General features: G+C 39.0%; 2 protein-coding genes across 7 annotated transcripts in view; one reads left to right on the top strand and one right to left on the bottom strand.

Annotated features, from left to right (window-relative positions):
• The window catches only part of NCBP1 (nuclear cap binding protein subunit 1), a 44,291-nt gene extending 38,457 nt beyond the window's left edge, over window positions 1-5,834 (top strand). For both annotated transcript variants that reach the window (XM_037850933.1, XM_037850934.1), the window contains 3 exons: window positions 199-327; window positions 933-1,046; window positions 2,318-5,834. In XM_037850933.1, coding sequence (XP_037706861.1) covers window positions 199-327; window positions 933-1,046; window positions 2,318-2,431 — 357 coding nt within the window. In that variant the 3' untranslated portion in view covers window positions 2,432-5,834. The remainder of the gene's footprint in view (window positions 1-198; window positions 328-932; window positions 1,047-2,317) is intronic.
• Window positions 375-18,040, bottom strand: part of XPA (XPA, DNA damage recognition and repair factor) — a 28,731-nt gene continuing 11,065 nt past the window's right edge. Inside the window, exons 4-9 of one of the 5 annotated variants that reach the window (XR_005219080.1) lie at window positions 17,495-17,605; window positions 15,626-15,791; window positions 13,721-13,838; window positions 12,290-12,466; window positions 11,185-11,425; window positions 5,553-5,685 (exon numbers count right to left, since the gene is read on the bottom strand). Coding sequence is in view for 3 of the 5 variants with exons in the window: in XM_037850936.1 (XP_037706864.1) it covers window positions 5,537-5,685; window positions 13,721-13,838; window positions 15,626-15,791; window positions 17,495-17,605 (544 nt within the window). In the remaining 2 variants the exon portion in view is untranslated. Of the gene's footprint in view, window positions 5,686-11,184; window positions 11,426-11,950; window positions 12,467-13,720; window positions 13,839-15,625; window positions 15,792-17,494; window positions 17,606-18,040 lie in introns of those variants that run through there. The other 4 variants (XR_005219079.1, XM_037850936.1, XM_037850938.1 and 1 more) reach the window with 4 other exon arrangements.

Genomic DNA, 18,040 nt, shown 5'->3' with positions numbered 1-18,040 from the left:
GCAAACTTTCCCACCACCTTTATCCAGAAGTACCACTACATTTTCTGGCCTAGCGGGTCCCCGCAGGGCTCCGCATCCGAGACCACAACAGGGCCTAGGGGTGGCTGGGAGGATACAGTGCTGTCCTTCCCTTACACAATGGTGTTTAGCACACTGCTTATAAATGACGGTTTCCTTTTGTTCCTTGGCATTCTGCAGCGCAGTGATGATGACGACAGAAGCAGTGACAGGAAGGACGGGGCTCTTGAGGAGCAGATAGAAAGACTGCAGGAAAAAGTGGAATCAGCTCAGAGTGAACAGAAGAACCTCTTCCTTGTCATATTTCAGGTATCTTGGCTTGGGACAGTGATACGTGAAAGGAGACCATACATCCCTTTAGTTTTTTTTAAAAAAATGTTATTTTAATCATAAAAGTAATACATACTCATTTATGAAAGAGTTTACAAATACAGAAAAAAATACAAAGATTTAGGTCACCCGGCAGTTTACCACTTGAGGTTAACCATGTATACCTTTGAATTGTGTTGTCTGCTTAGCATTCCATGCTTAGTTTTTTGATGTTTTTCTTAAATGCCTGAGTCATATTTAACTGTTCCCTATTGTTGAGCCTTTAGGTGATGGCTTTGCTCCCTGGTGAACAGCTTGGTGCATAAATCCCTGTTCACACTTGTGATTCAACATAAAATTTCTAGGATCAGTCATTTAAACATTAAGGATCTTTTTGTATTGCCAGAAAAGATGTACCAACTCAAATTATCAACAGTCTGCCATTCTAGATGGACAATATTTAATGAATTATGAAAGTGAGGGATACAAGCCACAAAAACAGGGTGGCACAAACAGTGCCTTGGGTTCTCTTGCATGACTGCAACTGTTTCTGAAGCAGGAGCATTCTCCCTCTAATACTTCTTTAACTTTGCCCCCCTTTGCAGCGTTTTATCATGATCTTAACCGAGCACTTAGTACGGTGTGAGACTGATGGGACCAGTGTCTTAACACCATGGTTTAAGAATTGTATAGAGAGGCTCCAGCAGATCTTCTTACAGGTGCGTGGGAAACGGACCAGACAAGAAATATCGCCATTCTCAGCCACAAAGATTTTCCATTAAAAATATCATTGTCAAGTCTCAGGAGTCTGTACTACAAAATGTGATGCCACTGCTCTTCAGAACACTTACACTTAAATTGGTTCTGTAGCACTGGCACTCCCACTTGCCATTTTGTATGCTAGAGAGCCTGGCTGTAATTAATGTAAATTTTAGAGAAAAGGAATGCTAAAGGAACAGTAACTGGATTTATAAAGGTCTTTAAAGTCTAATGTTCAGATTAAAGAAGTGCCCATAGAAGCTAGGTAAGTCCTGAAGATCTTTATATAAAAACAAAATTCAAGGCCTACCCTCTGCTAGATTTATGTGAAAGATATGTAGGAGAGTGGAACAAAGTCTTTGTATCTTCAGATGCTAACCCAAAAATCCATGTTTGTTCCAGAAAAGAGAAAATAGAAGTCATTTAAAAAATTTAAAAAAAAAAAAAACTTAAATTGATTATTTAAGCCTCCAAAATTCGGGTTCACTCTAGATTCTTTAGGTATTGCCGGTTAAAAAGCATTAATGGCCCCTAGTCCTGTGTGGGTCTCTGAGTGTATTCAGGTCTATACAGGAGCACATGGAAGAGATTATTTTATTTTCCCACAATTTTTTGCCACTGATTTTCAGTAAAACAGATGAACTATTTATTTTAAAAGATAAAAAGCAAAAATGAAGTTTGGCATTCTTATTTTACGAAAGACTTAGAATTCCCCAGTGATCTCTTAAATTTTTTCTTATGCAAAGAGATTTTTATTTTAATGCTGTAACCAAAAGGGGGGTGGTGGGGGCTCAAAAATTTTTTTTCTCATGTGTCAGAGACCATGGTTTTAAGCAGTTATGCTATTCCTATTTGTAACTTAGAACACCTTCCTTTTTTAAAAATCTTCCCAGGTGGGCCCCTGGTTGGGCCACTGTAACAGATCCTAAGGTGTTAAGCCCTTAATGCAGGGAGAGGCCCAGCCAATCCCAGGCTCTCAGTGTGGTGGCAGCTGCTGCCACTGCCTGGGGTCATGAATTGCATTTACCTGGAAGCTGTTCAGAATTGGATCTTTACAGTTATTGAACACCCTTTGTTCTCATTCCCCTCGGCACTTTCTTAATGCGGGGAAGGGGGGCCTGTTTTTCCTATCCCTGCCCACCATTTCTCTTCGTGGGTGGGCTGCGGAGGCAAACTCCTGCTCTTCTCCTGAGCTAACCCCACCCCCCCCACCCACTTTCTGTGTCCACAGCATCACCAAATAATCCAGCAGTACATGGTGACCCTGGAGAACCTTCTCTTCACTGCCGAGTTAGACCCTCACATCTTGGCTGTGTTCCAGCAGTTCTGTGCCCTGCAGGCCTAAGGGTCATTTTTTTTTCCTCGTGTTGAGATTTTTTAAAAATATCTTAAAATAATTTGTCTTATTTTTGATGGTTTGAATGCTTGCTTTCTTGTAGTATCCTTTCACTTATTAAAGGAAACAGAGGGGGAGGGTTACAGTGAGGAACATGAACACAATTAGCTTTAATTACCCCTAAATGACTTCCTAATGGCAGTGATGTGACCTGACCATAGGACAGTGTATATGTGACAGATACAACTTTTACTGTGATTCATTTGATATTTTCTCTCTTTAAGGAAGAAAACAAAACAAACAAAAAAAACTGATCTGAGATATGTGAAACACTAGAGATCAAGCTTACAAAGTAGTATGTAGAACTGATGGTTTATTACCAAGTAGCCTAGCTTTTCACAGCTCATGGATAACCTAACATGACTGAAATAAAACTAAAAGTATGTTTTTTAAACTTTGGTTTTTCATGATTTATCATCTCAGTTTGCTTTAAAATTGGTGATTTCTTAATGAAGGTGTACTTATCTCCACTTGAAATTTTCTCTTCAAAATGTTTTTAAGTAATATCTTACTAGGTATCTAGCTATCTAGAAGCTAACTACTTATGAGTATATAAAATTTGACTACTTAGAGCAGCAGTTCCCCAAATTTGTCTGAACATTAGAATCACTTTATAATCATTTAAAAATTGTTTTAAAAATTAAATCACAATCTCTGGGAGTGGGACACAGACACCAGGGGTGTGGTCTGTCAGGTGAGTCCATTGTGCACACAGGTTTGGGAACCACTGTCCAAGAGCATCTGGTCATTTCCCCCGGCCTCAGAGGGGTTTGTCGAGGTCATGTAGTGAGTACAGGATGAAGTGAAACTAGAAATAGCTAGACTGGTTACAACTATACTTGGAATTAGGTGTGGGTTTAGATTTTGTTCCTGTGATATCTGGTTCAAGTAACTACCTATTCCTGAGCCTGTTTCCTATATGGTGTTGAAGCTTAAATAAGATAATATCAGAGTGCTTTGTAAAATAATACACAAGTATTAGGGATTATCTGACATCACAGATTTCTAGGACTTTTTAGACTTCTTTCAATAAGCCTTACCCTTAAGCCCACAATTACTGGTAGATTTTTGAACACTTCCAACATAGCTATCATTTTTCCTGACACAAGCTTCTCATGCATTAATCATTTCCATATTGACATGTGGTCCCTTTGGTTTGCCATCCTTTTAGTGGCTACCAAAAATACTCCACTCAATAGATGGGAATTCCTAAAATTGTTAAATACCATTTAAGACGAAGTAATTATTCACAAGATCAGGATTGCATGGCAAGCGGTTAACAGAAAGGGGACTAAAACCCAGGTTCTTGGCTAAACACTTTTATATTGTTACTCCTTCCCCTTGCTAAGCACAGTACGAACTACTTAACTACTTAGAAATGATTCCTATCCTTGAGACATCGGCAGCTTTTTAGTTGACCCTGAACTACTGTCATCCTTTCATGATGTACTGCAAAGGTTGACTAGTAACACTCGATCCGTATCTAGAGGGATTTGGAAGTTTTCATTGCCCTCCTTTTGGACCCTCTTGTCATACATAATGGTTGCTTCTAACAACTGTTCACTGATGTGTGTCACTCAGAGCTGTTTCTGGCTCCGTCCCAATCTGGTGGCACTGAATCTAGGCAAATGGAAAGACTGAACTAGGGACTGAATTTTGAGCAAACATTCAACAGTTTCTTTCTCCAGTAGTGAAGCACACACAGATAAAAGGATGGCACATTGCTCATGTTCCACCTTGTAGTGAATCAATGCTCTGTTCAGTTGTACTGACACCATTTAACATGCTTTTGTCTAAGCAATCATGTCCTGTTTTCCTTGATTCCAAATCTCCCCTCCAGGAAAATTATTCATGGCAACAGTTCAAACGAAGATAAGGTTTTTTGTTTTTCCTGGAAAGAATTTAGCTGTGATTTGTGTAACTTACTAATCTATAATTACACCTGAAAATTAAAGGTGAGGAAAGAGTTGGCCTGAGTAGAGCCAATTTAGTTGTCAGTGATACCTCCAAACCAGGATGGTCTTAAGTGGATGAAGGGGAAGTGTGACTAGGAGCACACCTGAGCCAGGCAACACTGTAAACATATTGGTCTGGATGATGCCACATGCTCAGTAACTGGTGGCTACCAGGTGCAGGTGTTGCCAAGTCCCCTATTTAGTCCTCACAGCAGGCCTGTGAAGGCGGGATTATTATGCACACGTTACAGATAAAAACAGGCCCCTGGAGTAACTTCAGCCCATGAGCCAGAGCTGGTAAATAGAAATTTGAACCTAGGTCCAGTAACCCAATCCCTAGTTGTCATCAAGCCGGAAACTTTTTTGTCCCAGGGAAGTCTTGCTGCCCATTCAGAATCAAGTTCTGCTGAGCTATGTATTATATATCCATAATATAGCACATATAGAAAATCTACATTTAAAAAATATATTACAGAAATTAGAGCAATTAGTAATCATAGTCTCAAACCTAATTTTGGGAATTTGCCTTGTTTTGACTTTTGCGTTCCTGCAAGCATAATCTCCAAGGCTAATCTAAAGAGAAAAATAAAAGTGTAAATCTCCATGTTTCTTTTGTTTGTAGCAGTAGGATAAAGAATCATATCCAAGAACAATTTGAACATTTATCTTAATTTGCCTTTGTTTTTATCAAAACAGGGCAAATGCCCTGTAGCCAAGCCTGTGGGACCATGGGATCAGATCCTCTTGCTAGCTGCTGAAACTACTCTGTAATCACTTTTAGAAGATACAGGAAATCTGAGCAGTTCACCTTGACACAGATGCCTGGGATGCTGTGAGAAGTACAAAAAAAAAAAAAAAAAAAAACAAAACAGAACTACATTCTGCTACAGCCTACCCACTGAACCTTAACTGAAACTGGCTCTTAACAGACACACTACTGGGCAGTATTTAGGCAGGGTCTCATCCTCTATGTGATGTTTACATTTTGGCTAATTTTGAATCGAATTTGAAATTGTCTTGAGCTCCTACTCCCTAGGAAAAATCTAAATTTCCTTTATTTAAATGTAAAATACTGTAAAACAGGTCACTGAACTAAAAATCACATTTTCTCATATGTCAGCTCATGGCCACACACAGTGCAAGTCCTGCGGTACGTGTCATCTTCGAGGTTTTCCTCCGCTCCGTACTCATGTTGGTGAACACTTGTCTCCCTTTTCCACACACTACTTCTCACTGCTCGCCGCAATTCTAAAATAAAAATTTAAAAATCAGTTTTCAGGAGTGTGGAACCCCAAAATAAATCCTGTCAGTCTTTTAACCGTGTATATATAAAATATATGTATTTAAACCACATAGGGTTTAAAAAGCTAACAAATAAAACTTGCTCATAAAAATTTGCAAGCTTACTTTCTTAATGCCTCCCCAGCATGGCCTGTGGAATCACTCACGGCACTGCTGGGAGAGTGTGAGATGGACATCCAGAATGGGGCACGTGGGTTAGAGGGGCAGCAAAGAGAGTCATCTGGAAGTGAGGGGAGGTGAGTGATGGGACTGGGTGTGTTCAGGCAGCTAATTAAAGAAAATCAGCTGCCAGGGCTGGAAGGGGGGTCAGCTGTGATGGCGGAGGAAAGGAGCATTTGCTCACTCTAAGGAAGTCAAAGGCTATTATCTGAGGGAAGTCAAGCTTTACAGAAAAACCATAAAGCCAAGAACTCTGCCGCTGCCAGTGTTTCCCCACAGAAAGCTCATTCACTTGACTTTACATCTGTTGAGTTCTTTATCCTGTAAGGTGACAGCACCATTTTAGGAGAGGGGTTGCTAATAATTATTGCAAAGTACAACCTAAATACAAGAATCAAAGTATTAACAGCCAGAAAGAACCATGAAGTTTGTATTTTTATTTTACTTCGTTGTATTTTGCAGGTTGGGCAAAGGTAGCATGTGAGCCCGGGTCATCTCATTCCAATGGTCGGGGCTTTTTCACTGCATCGTGTTCCAGTGTTGTACAAAGAAAAGAGTTAAGTGGAGGCTTTGAAAAGCGACTAAGTCAATTACATTTTAAAAGTTCATACTGCATCATTACCTGAAGAAGCTATATGCTAAACTGGTAACTTCTCTGTTTCTAGTTTCATGAATAAAAAGCAAAAACTAATTGTTTACATTTCTATTCTGACCAGTGCTCCACCCAGTACAACACTGTCTCACGACGGCACCAGGGCAGCCAAGGGAGAGATGATAGCTGCCTTCTCTGATCTCAACCACAAAAATCAACGTACACCAACTAATCACATTTTCCTTAATCCATTTTAGATCTCTGATCCATGGCAGGGTCAAAATACTACTTGCATCTTTGTATTTTCTGCTTTCTTTACATGATGAGGAAAAGCAAATACACATAGGGCTGTAAACTGGGCACTGTTCTCAGCACAGCCAGCCACTTGGTGGTGAGCAGTCTAGCTCCAGTCCATGTCCTGTCCACTAAGTTTAGCTCCGGTCCATGTCCACTAAGCTGTCCTGCCTTTGTCATACCTCCAGTAGGAAAAGCACTTTCTTGTATGCTGTTTTCAAACTTCAATATATATACCGGGCAGGGATGAGGGGTCAGGTTCATCCAAACTCTGATCTTCGCTCCTGTCGGTAGTCTCATACTGAAGAACCTCATTTTTCTAGATATCTGGAATGTTCTATCCCTTTATTATTTTACCTGAGGGCATTTTCTAAACAAATGAATGAAATCATGCTGACAAAAACTATACTGTTGCTTCATGGTTTCAGATAATGGTAGGAAGATGCTTCCTGTTTGATTTTCAGCCTTGTTCTGAAGGTATCCTGGCCACTTTCCTTTACTGCCCCAGTAAGAAAATCTCTCAGAGTGACTGCAGCCTAATCACTGCCAACCTCACCTCTCTGCCTAATTTGAGCATTACAGTGTACTTGGGGAAAAAGGTAAGAAAGAAAAGGTAATTATTTTCTTATCATTAAAAGAATCCTTAAAAGTCTAGCTTTCCAGCCAACATTGGTATGACAACATAAGGTTTTGTACTAACAATGATGATTTTTTCTTCCCATCTTTTGGTTAGCAAAACATATACAATAAGAATAAAGCCATAAATTTAATATTTACTAGGCATTCCTGGACAAACTTATGCCAGAAAGAAAGTACTAGAAAACTGGTAAGTTTGTCTTTTACTTGTCCTTCCCATTCAATCCCTAAAGTCATTAAGTGGAGCAAGTGAAGTAGGCATCTGTGCATCTGTAGTAGGTATGGAGAGCCCGAAGAAAGGTAGGGGGGTCTCCTGCAGGGGAGGAGGCAGAAACAGCGACGGGAAATTAGTTACACTCAGGGACATGGATCGAATAACCATGGGGATAATGGGAGCCAGATGTCTCACTGTCAGAGAAGGGAATTACAAATGAGGGAGAGAACTAGAATGAACCCTGACGTTTTCAATTAGAATTCCATGTATCAGCATGAACGCAAGGTTTTTAATTACACACACACATACAGGCATAGAAATATAAATATGCATGTGTTTTGTGCTAGAAACCAAGGAAGTACTTAAAGAATGATGAAGACCTGTGAGAAGGACACAGGGGCAGATAATGTGAGCACCAAAATAATTAAGGACAGAAATGTATTATAAGCCATTGAAAATAAGAATTAGTAAATGCATACCAATGATAGGTAAATGGGAAAGTTATGCTGGAGAATGCTGACTTCCAAATGGTTAAATATGGAGGGAGTGCTGGAGCTAAAAAATAATTGTACAGCCCTTATACGAATGATTGTTCTGGCAAAAATCACCAATAGGTGGATGTTCAATCTAGGGAGCCGTGTTGACAAGGAGCAGGTTATCTGCATGGTCTTACAGTTTTTTGCTTGTCAAATAAAATTTACCAAAGTGAGGGGCAGATGAACATCATGTGCCTTCGGGTGTGTGTGATGCCCCAAGAAAGAGACATCACATATACTGTCCCTGCCGGAAATGCACAACCTGCATCTTGCCATCGGGAAACATGAGACAAGCCCCAAGTGAGAAATGCATTATTTCTAAAAAGTGGGGGTAGGGAGAAAGACTGACTCTTCTTCAAAAATGTCGCTATCATAAAAGGCAGAGAAAGGCTGTGGAAATATCCAGGAATAAAGGAGTTTAGAAGACTTGATACTTAAATCCAATACCTGATCCTAGATTGGATCCTGTACTAGAAGGGAAAAAGCATAAACAACATAATTGGGTTAACGGACAAAACTAGAATAAAGATGACAGACTGTATAAAATTACTGTATCAGTGTTAAATTCACTAAAGTTAATAATTACTTGGGTTAGGTAAGAGAATATCCCTATTCTTAGGGACTGTACACTGTAGTGTTTTAAGTTTAGGTCCATGATGTATGCAACTTACTCATAAATGGTTCAGGAAAAACTGTGTGTGTGTAGAGAGAAAAGGAACAAGCAAAATGTTAAAATAGATACATCTGGGTAAAGGATATAAGGGTGTTCTTAGTACTATTCTTATCCTTGCAATTTCCTGTAAGTTTGAAATTATTCCCAAATTAAAAAGTTAAAGTATAGGTGCTAGCTTGAAGGGTTTTCTGCTGGCCAACTGGGACAATTTGAACATCAAAATGAATAATGACAATCATGGACTATAACATACTGATTTGAGAATAAGAATCCCTGAGTCCACCTGATACTAAAAAAAAAAAATAAAAATTTTTAGAAGGGAAGGTAAAGCTCTTCTTTCCAAAAGAAGTCAAATAATAACGAAGGAATGACAGAAATAGACAATCACCATTTACGTCTACCACAATAACTGACCCAAGCAAGAATCAACCCATGGCCTGAAACCACTGAATGAAACGAGGAATGATGTACTCACACACAGTGTCAAAGAGTTGCCCCCAGATTTCATATTAATTACAAAGGAAAATGGTAGGTTTTCAGTGGAGAAAGCTGGCAGACACCACCTTAACAAAGCAATCAAACCACCCCACCTCCTTGCAGCAAAACTGATGGCCTCTTTCTGATGTCACACACTCAAAATACATAAAAAATATTTAGCCTGAATCTCAACGTGGGGCAACAAGCTGCTGACAAATCCAAACTACAAATCAACAGTCTGCAGAATGGCTGGCCTGGATTCTTCAAAACTGTCAATGTCATGAAACAAAAGGCTGGGGATCTTGATAAAGGAGACTAATCAGATAGGCATGCTCCTTGATTGGTCCCGGATCTAACACAAAAAAGGCATTGAAGCAACCAGGGAAAGTTAAATATGGACTACACATTAGAGAAAAGTATTACTGTGATGTTAAATTTCTTGACTGTGATCATTATTTTTAGGAGGTACATGCTGAAGAATTTTTAAGAACCACAGTGTCTGCAAGTAACTCTTAAAACAGTTCAGCAAAATGTATGTGTGTGTACGAGAGAGAGAGAGAAGGTAAACGTGCCAAAACGTCAACATGTGTTGAATGAAAACTTTTTTCAAATAGAGGTTAATCAGCTTTTCATATTACTTCATTTAACAACAATACTAAATATACTTAAACCTCAGGAAAGGAGAATTACCTACTGAGAATGAGAGAAGAGAGCAGAAAGGTAAGAGGCTTTGGAAGAGCGGGAAAGGCTAGAAACAGACCCTAAAGAAACGGGGAAATGTGCCAAGCAGCATTGAAGGCCTAAAAGAGGTTGGAGAACAAAACAGTACTGTCGCCATGTTACAACCTCTGGTCCCACTGGCCTAGAATTTCACAACACAGAAAGCTGTGCTCTAAGTACCAACTCTCCTGGAAATTTATAAAATGTTCATAGTAACCAGTCTTGCCACTGATACCTTCAGAGACTGCTTATACTTTTAACCCACTGGAGTTCTTCCCTAAATCCTTGTTTCAACAAAAAAACTCATTTATGCCACTGTAAAACTTTATTTTGTTTGGTTTGACATGTTAATTTTATAAAAAGAGATAGCCTATATTCAAAGAAGCCCAAGCTGCTTACAAGACAAACTTAATAAAGAACTAGCAGAGGGAGACCAGACACCTCTACATCTCGGTGACAGGACAGGAATTACAGACTTAAGGTGTCCTTGTTAACTAGAGCAAACAAATCAGAAGGAAAAGACAGTAACGGGCACTTTTGATCTTTATTTTATCTTCTATAAACTGAAGCAGAGTGTCAGGGAGTTGTGTCCCCCAAACTCTCCTGAGATAAGCCCCAAAACAATCATAAACGTAATCTTGGCCCAGGATGTAAAATGTCCTTAGAAGTGGCCCCAAATGGGATTTTCTCACACACCGCAGTGCAAAATAACAAATAAGGAAGATCAATTTATATTTTTTTTAGAAGGGTAACTTCAACCAGTACATTGAGAAAGAAAAAACTGAGTATAACTTGAAAGAAAGGCCTGATCTCCACTTTGTTTGTGGAAAGGAGGCTTGTAAACCCAAAACATTCTCTGCATTTGCACCAACTGAACGTTCCCACTCAGTATCAAGGCCAACATACACTGCATGTTTTGAAATCCCGTTAAAATGAGCAGCAGTGAAGCTGACATTTCTACTTCTGCCTTGTATCTAAGAGATCTGTGACAGCTTAGTTTCACCAACAAGAAAATTTTTTCTTTCACCTTGTCTATCTATATAACCTTATACTATTTATACTTAAAATTTTTTCTATAGTAAGATCAATTCTCAAACTGCTAAAGTAGATCATATTCTAAAAGCGGGTAAATGTAATGTCTTACCTTTCCATAAAGAAGGAAACTTTGTGTCATCGTCTTTGTGGATCAAGATCAGAAGACCAAGAGGAACCAGGTTCCAATTTCTTTTCAACTAAAAAGCTTTTAGACTTGCTCTCACTCCTCTCTGCTCTGAGCCTTCTGAGCACGCTGCGCAGAAGGCGCCTCATTTCTAATCTCTACAGTGTCTACTCCACTCTCAGCCCTTGTGGCCTAGTCAGGAGGGCAGGAACGCATCCACCAACCTCTAAATCAAACCAACAAGAAGAAGCCATAAGTAAGAGGGCATCACACAGACCCTCTGCACGTCAATGCCAGAAGACAAGACAGTGCTGACAGAATTGAGAGCAAGCTCTGGTATTCACATGCAGAAGCAACAGGAAAACATTCTGAGATCTGTAGGGACTTGGAAAATGAACCACTAAAGTAACCACTGGAAAAAATTTCCTCAAAAGACATGCTTTATCCAAACATGAAATGACTTGAAATATATCAGTCTTTAAAAGGTTCAACTCGATAAAAAACTTCAGGACAAATTCAAACTCTTGAAAGATGAGGAGAATCCATAATAGTTTATCTGTGATTAACAGCAGTAATTTAATATGGTGAGAAAAATAGCCTATATAAAAAATACCTATGAAAATTGTGTAAATTAAAAAAAAAAAACCTGATCTGTTCATATTAATATTTAATATACTTATTACATAATGAATTGAAACATGTTATAATCTTTTATTCTGTTAGTCTAGTAAGTCATTATTAGATGACATCTCAACCAAACTACAGAAACAGTATCTAAAAAAAAAATTAGTCCCTCTTTTTAAATACATTTTATTACTTTACAAATACAAGCTTCTAACTACTAATTCTTTTATCTACAGATCATTGTCTGTATGAAAATACCATCAGGAAAGTAGTTTATGGAGGCAAAAGTTGAGGTGATTCAGGAAGCTGGAGTTAACAAAACCCTGTGCTCTTCTATGATTAGTCTATAAATATGTCCTCTTTCACACCCCTTAAGAGCCCTTTTTGTTATTTTCTTTATCCTTCAAGACTTCTCTTAGGGTAGAACATTGAAAAGATTTTTAAAAGGCCAAATTCAAGAGGTCACCTTTCCAAATCCTCTTAAGTGGTCCTTGCTGTTATCCTTGAATACTGTGATAAAGCAGTGGCTAACTGGAAAGATTCTTCAATGAAATGCTCTTCTATGGCAGAGTGTACTAGACGAAGTCTACACAAAGCCTAGAAGAGTACACATCTTCTGATTCAGGAACTGATCCTTAAGTCACTATAATGTATACAAAGATGTATATGAGGTTATCATGGGTTTATCTGTCTTGATAAAGATAAATGTCCAATGGTACTTCCATTTTTATAAAAGTTAAAAAAAAAAGGATCCATGCATACAAAAGCACTAGAAGAACAAACTTTGAAATGTTAATAACGATTGTGTTGGGTAGCAGAATCATGGGATAGGAATTCTTTGTAGTTTTCTAACTTTTCTGCCTTCTACATGTATTACTCTTGTAATGAAAAGGGCAGGACGGGGGAGGGTGTTCTCTCACCTTAAGACGAAACAAAGACAACTTACATTCATTTTAAATGGATCGATTTTAATTTTCTTAGTATATAAATCCAGTACATATATACATATAAAATGCATGCTCTCTCCACTGCATGGCACACTGGGACTCAAGGGACTCTGCAGTCAGCAGGAAGTGCACAGACAGCACGGGCTGACGGGCTAGGGAACTATCAGGATTGGTAGCTCATGTTTCCACTTTCCTCCCTGACGGGCTGACGGGCTAGGGAACTATCAGGATTGGTAGCTCATGTTTCCACTTTCCCCCCTGACCTGACAAACAATGACTTCAGCTCTGACATGAACACGGTGCCTGGCACACAGCTGACATTGAAATACTGGATGGATGGACAGAGGGGTGGATGGATGATGCATGGACAAATGAATGCACAAAGGAACAGAGCGATAGACACAGACAGACCCATGGACAGAGGGAGGGGTGTATAGTCCTGACTCTGCCACTAACTACGTAACAAGTTGCTGCACCTTCCTAGGTTTTTTGCTCATGTATATACAGTTATGAGACTAGCTGATGTCAGAAGGTCCCTTCTAGCTCCGAAATTAGATGACTAAGTCTTAGGGTATGATTTTTTTTTATTTTAAACACTTAGAGAAGTTTGCTAGTCTGCATCTTTGCTTTTTAAAACACTATCATCATATTTATAACTTATGCCAAATCCTTGACCAGGGATATCATCCCCAATCACTGTTCTTATATGAAAACTGATTCATTTTAAGATGAGACTTAAGATGAATGATGTCTTACATGATTTTCAGAAATTCAGTACCGTCAAACACCAGCCTATTGAGAGCAAACTCTATGTCTTTTTATGTCTCTTTTCTATGAAAAAAAAATTCCAACCTAATAGTGATATATCTTCAAACAGAAGGAACTTAGCTAAAGGCTTTTTGTGAAGCAGTAAAACATAGTTCTTCATGATATAAAATGTAGCTACTTACCTTTTACTTTTTTATCAAACTTCTTCTGTTTCATTTTTTCTCGGTTTTCCTGTCGAACTTCCTTTGCTGCTTCTAATGCTTCCTGACTACCCCAAACTTCAAGAGACCTCTTCACAACCTACAACACAGAATCCACATTTAAATTAGTTATGATTCATATTTAGAAAGTACATAGGTACCAAAATGATCGAACTCAAGTACAAATTTATATTTATTTGAAGTTTAAATTATGATTTAAATTATAAGAAACAACTCTAATAAAACTCTATCTAAAACTATGAAACCCTCAATAAATGTTTGCTGAATTAGACTATAAATAGAAAAGCTGTCCTCTGGCTGGACTATCTGTTTCCACATGAACCAAATGCGTACATGTGGTCAGTAGGTCTGATGAGTTTTGGCACACTCACCAAAAACAGGTGCCAACTGATAGCCATCTGAGCTCTAGAATGAGGGGTCGTTGTCAAGTCTCCCACCACAGGCAATCACCAGCCATTGCTCTCTTCTCCTTCAACTAGAAGGAATAAGCATTTCCAATCTTTAAAAGATGAATTTTTTTAAAGACTTTGGTAGCTGAATGACGTAAAAATAGACTTTGTTCTTGTTAAAAGGCTTGGATTTTTTTTTTTTTTTTTGGAGGGGCTGGTTCTTTATTTTAAAAAGAAATCTGTCAGTTTTCAGTATCAAAACAGCTGCATTATTGGTTTCTCTTTCTCTCAATCTGCCCCACCGTTACTCTTTACAATATTTATATTCCAAGAGAATAATTTACACACTAAGAATTATGCTCAGGATACCTCTCACAATATGTTAAGGGGACCAAAATATCAATCAATGTAGCCAAGCTCAAATTTCTTAATACAATAAAGGGATATCGGTATTTCATAGATTCCAAGATATTGCATTTTCCCACAATTTAACATCCCTGAAAATGCTGCGTCATCAAGGTGCTGAATGTTGCTTTAGCAACTGTCATCCCAAGAGTGGTTCAGAAGAATAGGATTCTGAATGCAAAGTTTAGGAATACCTGTATTATCTATTGTACTTGGATTTTCCTTTTTATCTATGCACAAGAGTGCACTATCACAAAAAGCTATTTCAGAAAGTATAAACTAAAAGCAAGTGATAAAGCATTGGGTCAATTTAATTAGAAGTATTTTTTCTTTTTTGATGGTACATAAAATAATGGTGAATCCTATAATCTTTAGTGTCTTATATGTAATGAAATTCAGTATATGTTTTGTTTCACAATATGGCCTCTTAATTATATTTGAAGATATGGGATTTCCTAATACATTCCAATTCAAACTCTGCTCTAGGGCACCCAATCTTTTTTGTATAATGGCACAAAAAAACATTATAATATCTGTACCATATTTGTACAGGAGGCTGCTGGTGACTCCGAGCCACTGGCGTGGATGCTGCAGCAGCCCGAAGCACTAGGCAGATGAGTACTGTGGGACACCTGTAACCCACTGCGGCAAGTAACAGAGCAGCTGAGAAGATCTGCTCTAGATCTGCTAGAGTTACACGGATACCTGACAAGGTTCCAGACGGCTATTTCCCAAGTGCAGTCAGATTTTAGGAATTTATGAAATTTCTAGAAAAAAAAATTTTAAGATTTTAATTTTTTTGCGAGGAAAACAAGATCTGATTCTTTTTTTGATTTTTTTTTACTTTCTTAAACTGTACTCCTAATATCACCCAATAGAATATATTTGTTCCAAAATGCCATACTAAAAAGCATAAAAAAAAAAGATTACTACATATGAATGTGACTCATTATGAAACAAAAATGGGAAAAGATCTTTTAAGTCTCTAAGCAAAATCTGAACTAATAATGAATTCACTGTTAAAACATCACTGAAGCAGAGTTTAAAAGGAAGATGAGAACTTGTTAGAGACCTGTAATTTTAAGTAGAGCTTCATGTCACCCCACTGAGAATGATGAGGATTCTTCTTCACGATAAACTTAAGAGCTGGTTCTCTCTTTTCTAAATCACAATCTTTCAGAAGGTATTCTTGTTTTGCTTCTGTTTTGGTTATAAGCTTGTGTTTATCATCAACATCTCTGAAAACAGGTTAAATGCATTGTATAAATTAATTATTTAAAACAAACACTAAGTTTTCAAATAGTCTAGCAACCTTGGGGAATGCATACCAAAAGGGACATATAAAATACTTTTTCCATCAACTGTCATGGTTAAATTGGCAGCATAAAAAATTGCTAACAGAAAATTACTTTATCTTTTACTTATTTGGGGGAAGCTATGTTATATTAGCAGCAGATCCATATCATTTCACAATTAAAGTATTTCTTGTCTCCTTATTTGAAGTCCCCCTTCTTCTACAAAAGATTTGAAATGACTTACAAGAATAGAGCAAAGACTCTGTAAGAAAGAAAATATAAATTAAAATGTAAAATCAAAATGGGCAGCAAATAAGAATATAAATATGCAAGGTCCAGCAACCTAACACAGTGGAGTTTCAGGTGACTCCACGGTACAAATGGAAACATAGTCAAATTATAGTTCTTCTCGTTCATTTGTTCCCCGTGTTCATGCCAGGTACTGTCTGAAGCTCTGGGAATACAGCAGAGAATAAAACAAAGTGCTGTTCTCATGAAGCTTACATTCTACTTGGGGGAGTAAAGTCAGTAAACAAAAATAATAATGAAAAGCTATACGGGAATATAAAGCATGGTAAAGGGACAGAAAATTTGAATGGCCACTAATGAGGGGACATTTGAGCAGTGTCCTTAGGAAGTCAGAGAGCATTCTGGAGAGCTGGAGAAAGGGCACTGCTAGCAGAGGGGAGAACAAGTGCATAGACTCTGGGGCAGGACGGTGCCTTGCAACTGGAGCTCACAGGTAAGTGGGCCAGTGTGAGCAGAGCACGGGAGGTCAGTGATAGCGAGGAGTGGAGGGAGGGTAAAGTCAGAGACGGGCAGGGGGCCTCATAAGCAATGATGAAGACTGGATTTTTTTCTAAATGGGATTAAAAACTATTAAAGAGTTTTGAGCAGAAGAGTGACATGGTCTGGTTTGTATTTTTATTGGATCATCTGGCTGCCATATGGGGAAAAGAAAAGCAGGGGCCAGAGGCCAGTTAGAACACTCCTGCAGTGGTCCAGGCAAGCGCTGGTGACGGCCAAAGGTAGTGGTGGGAGAGGGGGGAGAAGTGGACAAGTTCAGCAAAGGAAGTGAACACAGAGCCAAATGGATTTGGAATTAAACATGGGTAGTAGAGAAACAGCCCATGAATGAAGCTGACCTTGACAGAAATGGTGATCCCTGAAAAAAGAGCAGGAACCGTCAGGGAAGGGAGAAATCAATGTTCAATCAGAGGATTTCATCCCAAAACTGGAAGACTTAAAACTGGGAAGAATTTTAAGAAAATTAAATAATTTAGAAGTATACACAAAAGGAGGGGACAAGTAGAGGCTACAGTGTACTAAAATTATAGTCTTCAAAGAATTAGAGGGCTGTGTTCCTAAATACATTTCAATAGAAAAAATATGTTTTCTAGACTACTGCACAACTTTCTTTAAATTGATATACTGGTTACTTGGGATCCATTTTCTTGTGAAAACAAGATTGTATGTGGTGCTTTAAGGGGAGTGGGGGACTTTAAAGAGAGTGATGATCCTACGGGTGGCCTTGGCCCGTGTGCATCAGTCTGTCAAAGGGAAATGAATTTATAATTTAAAATTGCAACTGGAGGGCCAGAACATTTCCAGGCACCGATCTGATCTTGAGACCAGGGACAACCTACCCCCTCTCCCTGTGTACGGAGGATTCACTCAGCAACAAGCCAAGGATGATGTGCCCAGTGTCTGCAGCAGGACGCTGCAAGGGTGGCTCTTCTGGCAGGTGAGGAGCTGACCTAGGGACAAGGTGGCCAGGTAAGACTCCAGATAGGACCTTCAAGGTGCGAAGGACACTGCCACAGGACCTGGCTGAGGTAAGCGGCAGGGACAGGAGAACCACATAGAGCGAGCAGGGTTATTTTGGGGTGATATAAGGAGGAAAAGAAAAAAGGTATAGACGACAGAGAAATGTGCTTTTTCCTCATCCATTCTCCCCGTGCCTATTCAGGAAGAGGTGGGCTGAGGGGACCAGGAGAGTGGCCACAGGAGTGTCTGCCTCCTCTCACGGGAGGCCCCTGGCCTCTGGCTGAGGTGTCAGCACTCACAGGGACAAGTAAGAAGCAGGGGGATCCTCCAGGGCTGGGGAAGAGAAGGGCTGGGGCCTGCTATTAAGACATGGTAAAGCCCCCAGGCCACAAAAAGGCAAAGGGAATTTCTGGGGCAGGGCCAGG

This window comes from Choloepus didactylus, chromosome 10 (assembly GCF_015220235.1).
Source record: "Choloepus didactylus isolate mChoDid1 chromosome 10, mChoDid1.pri, whole genome shotgun sequence".
In the NCBI taxonomy this organism is placed as follows: Eukaryota; Metazoa; Chordata; class Mammalia; order Pilosa; family Megalonychidae; genus Choloepus; species Choloepus didactylus.
This window is presented reverse-complemented; position numbering and strand designations above follow the sequence as displayed.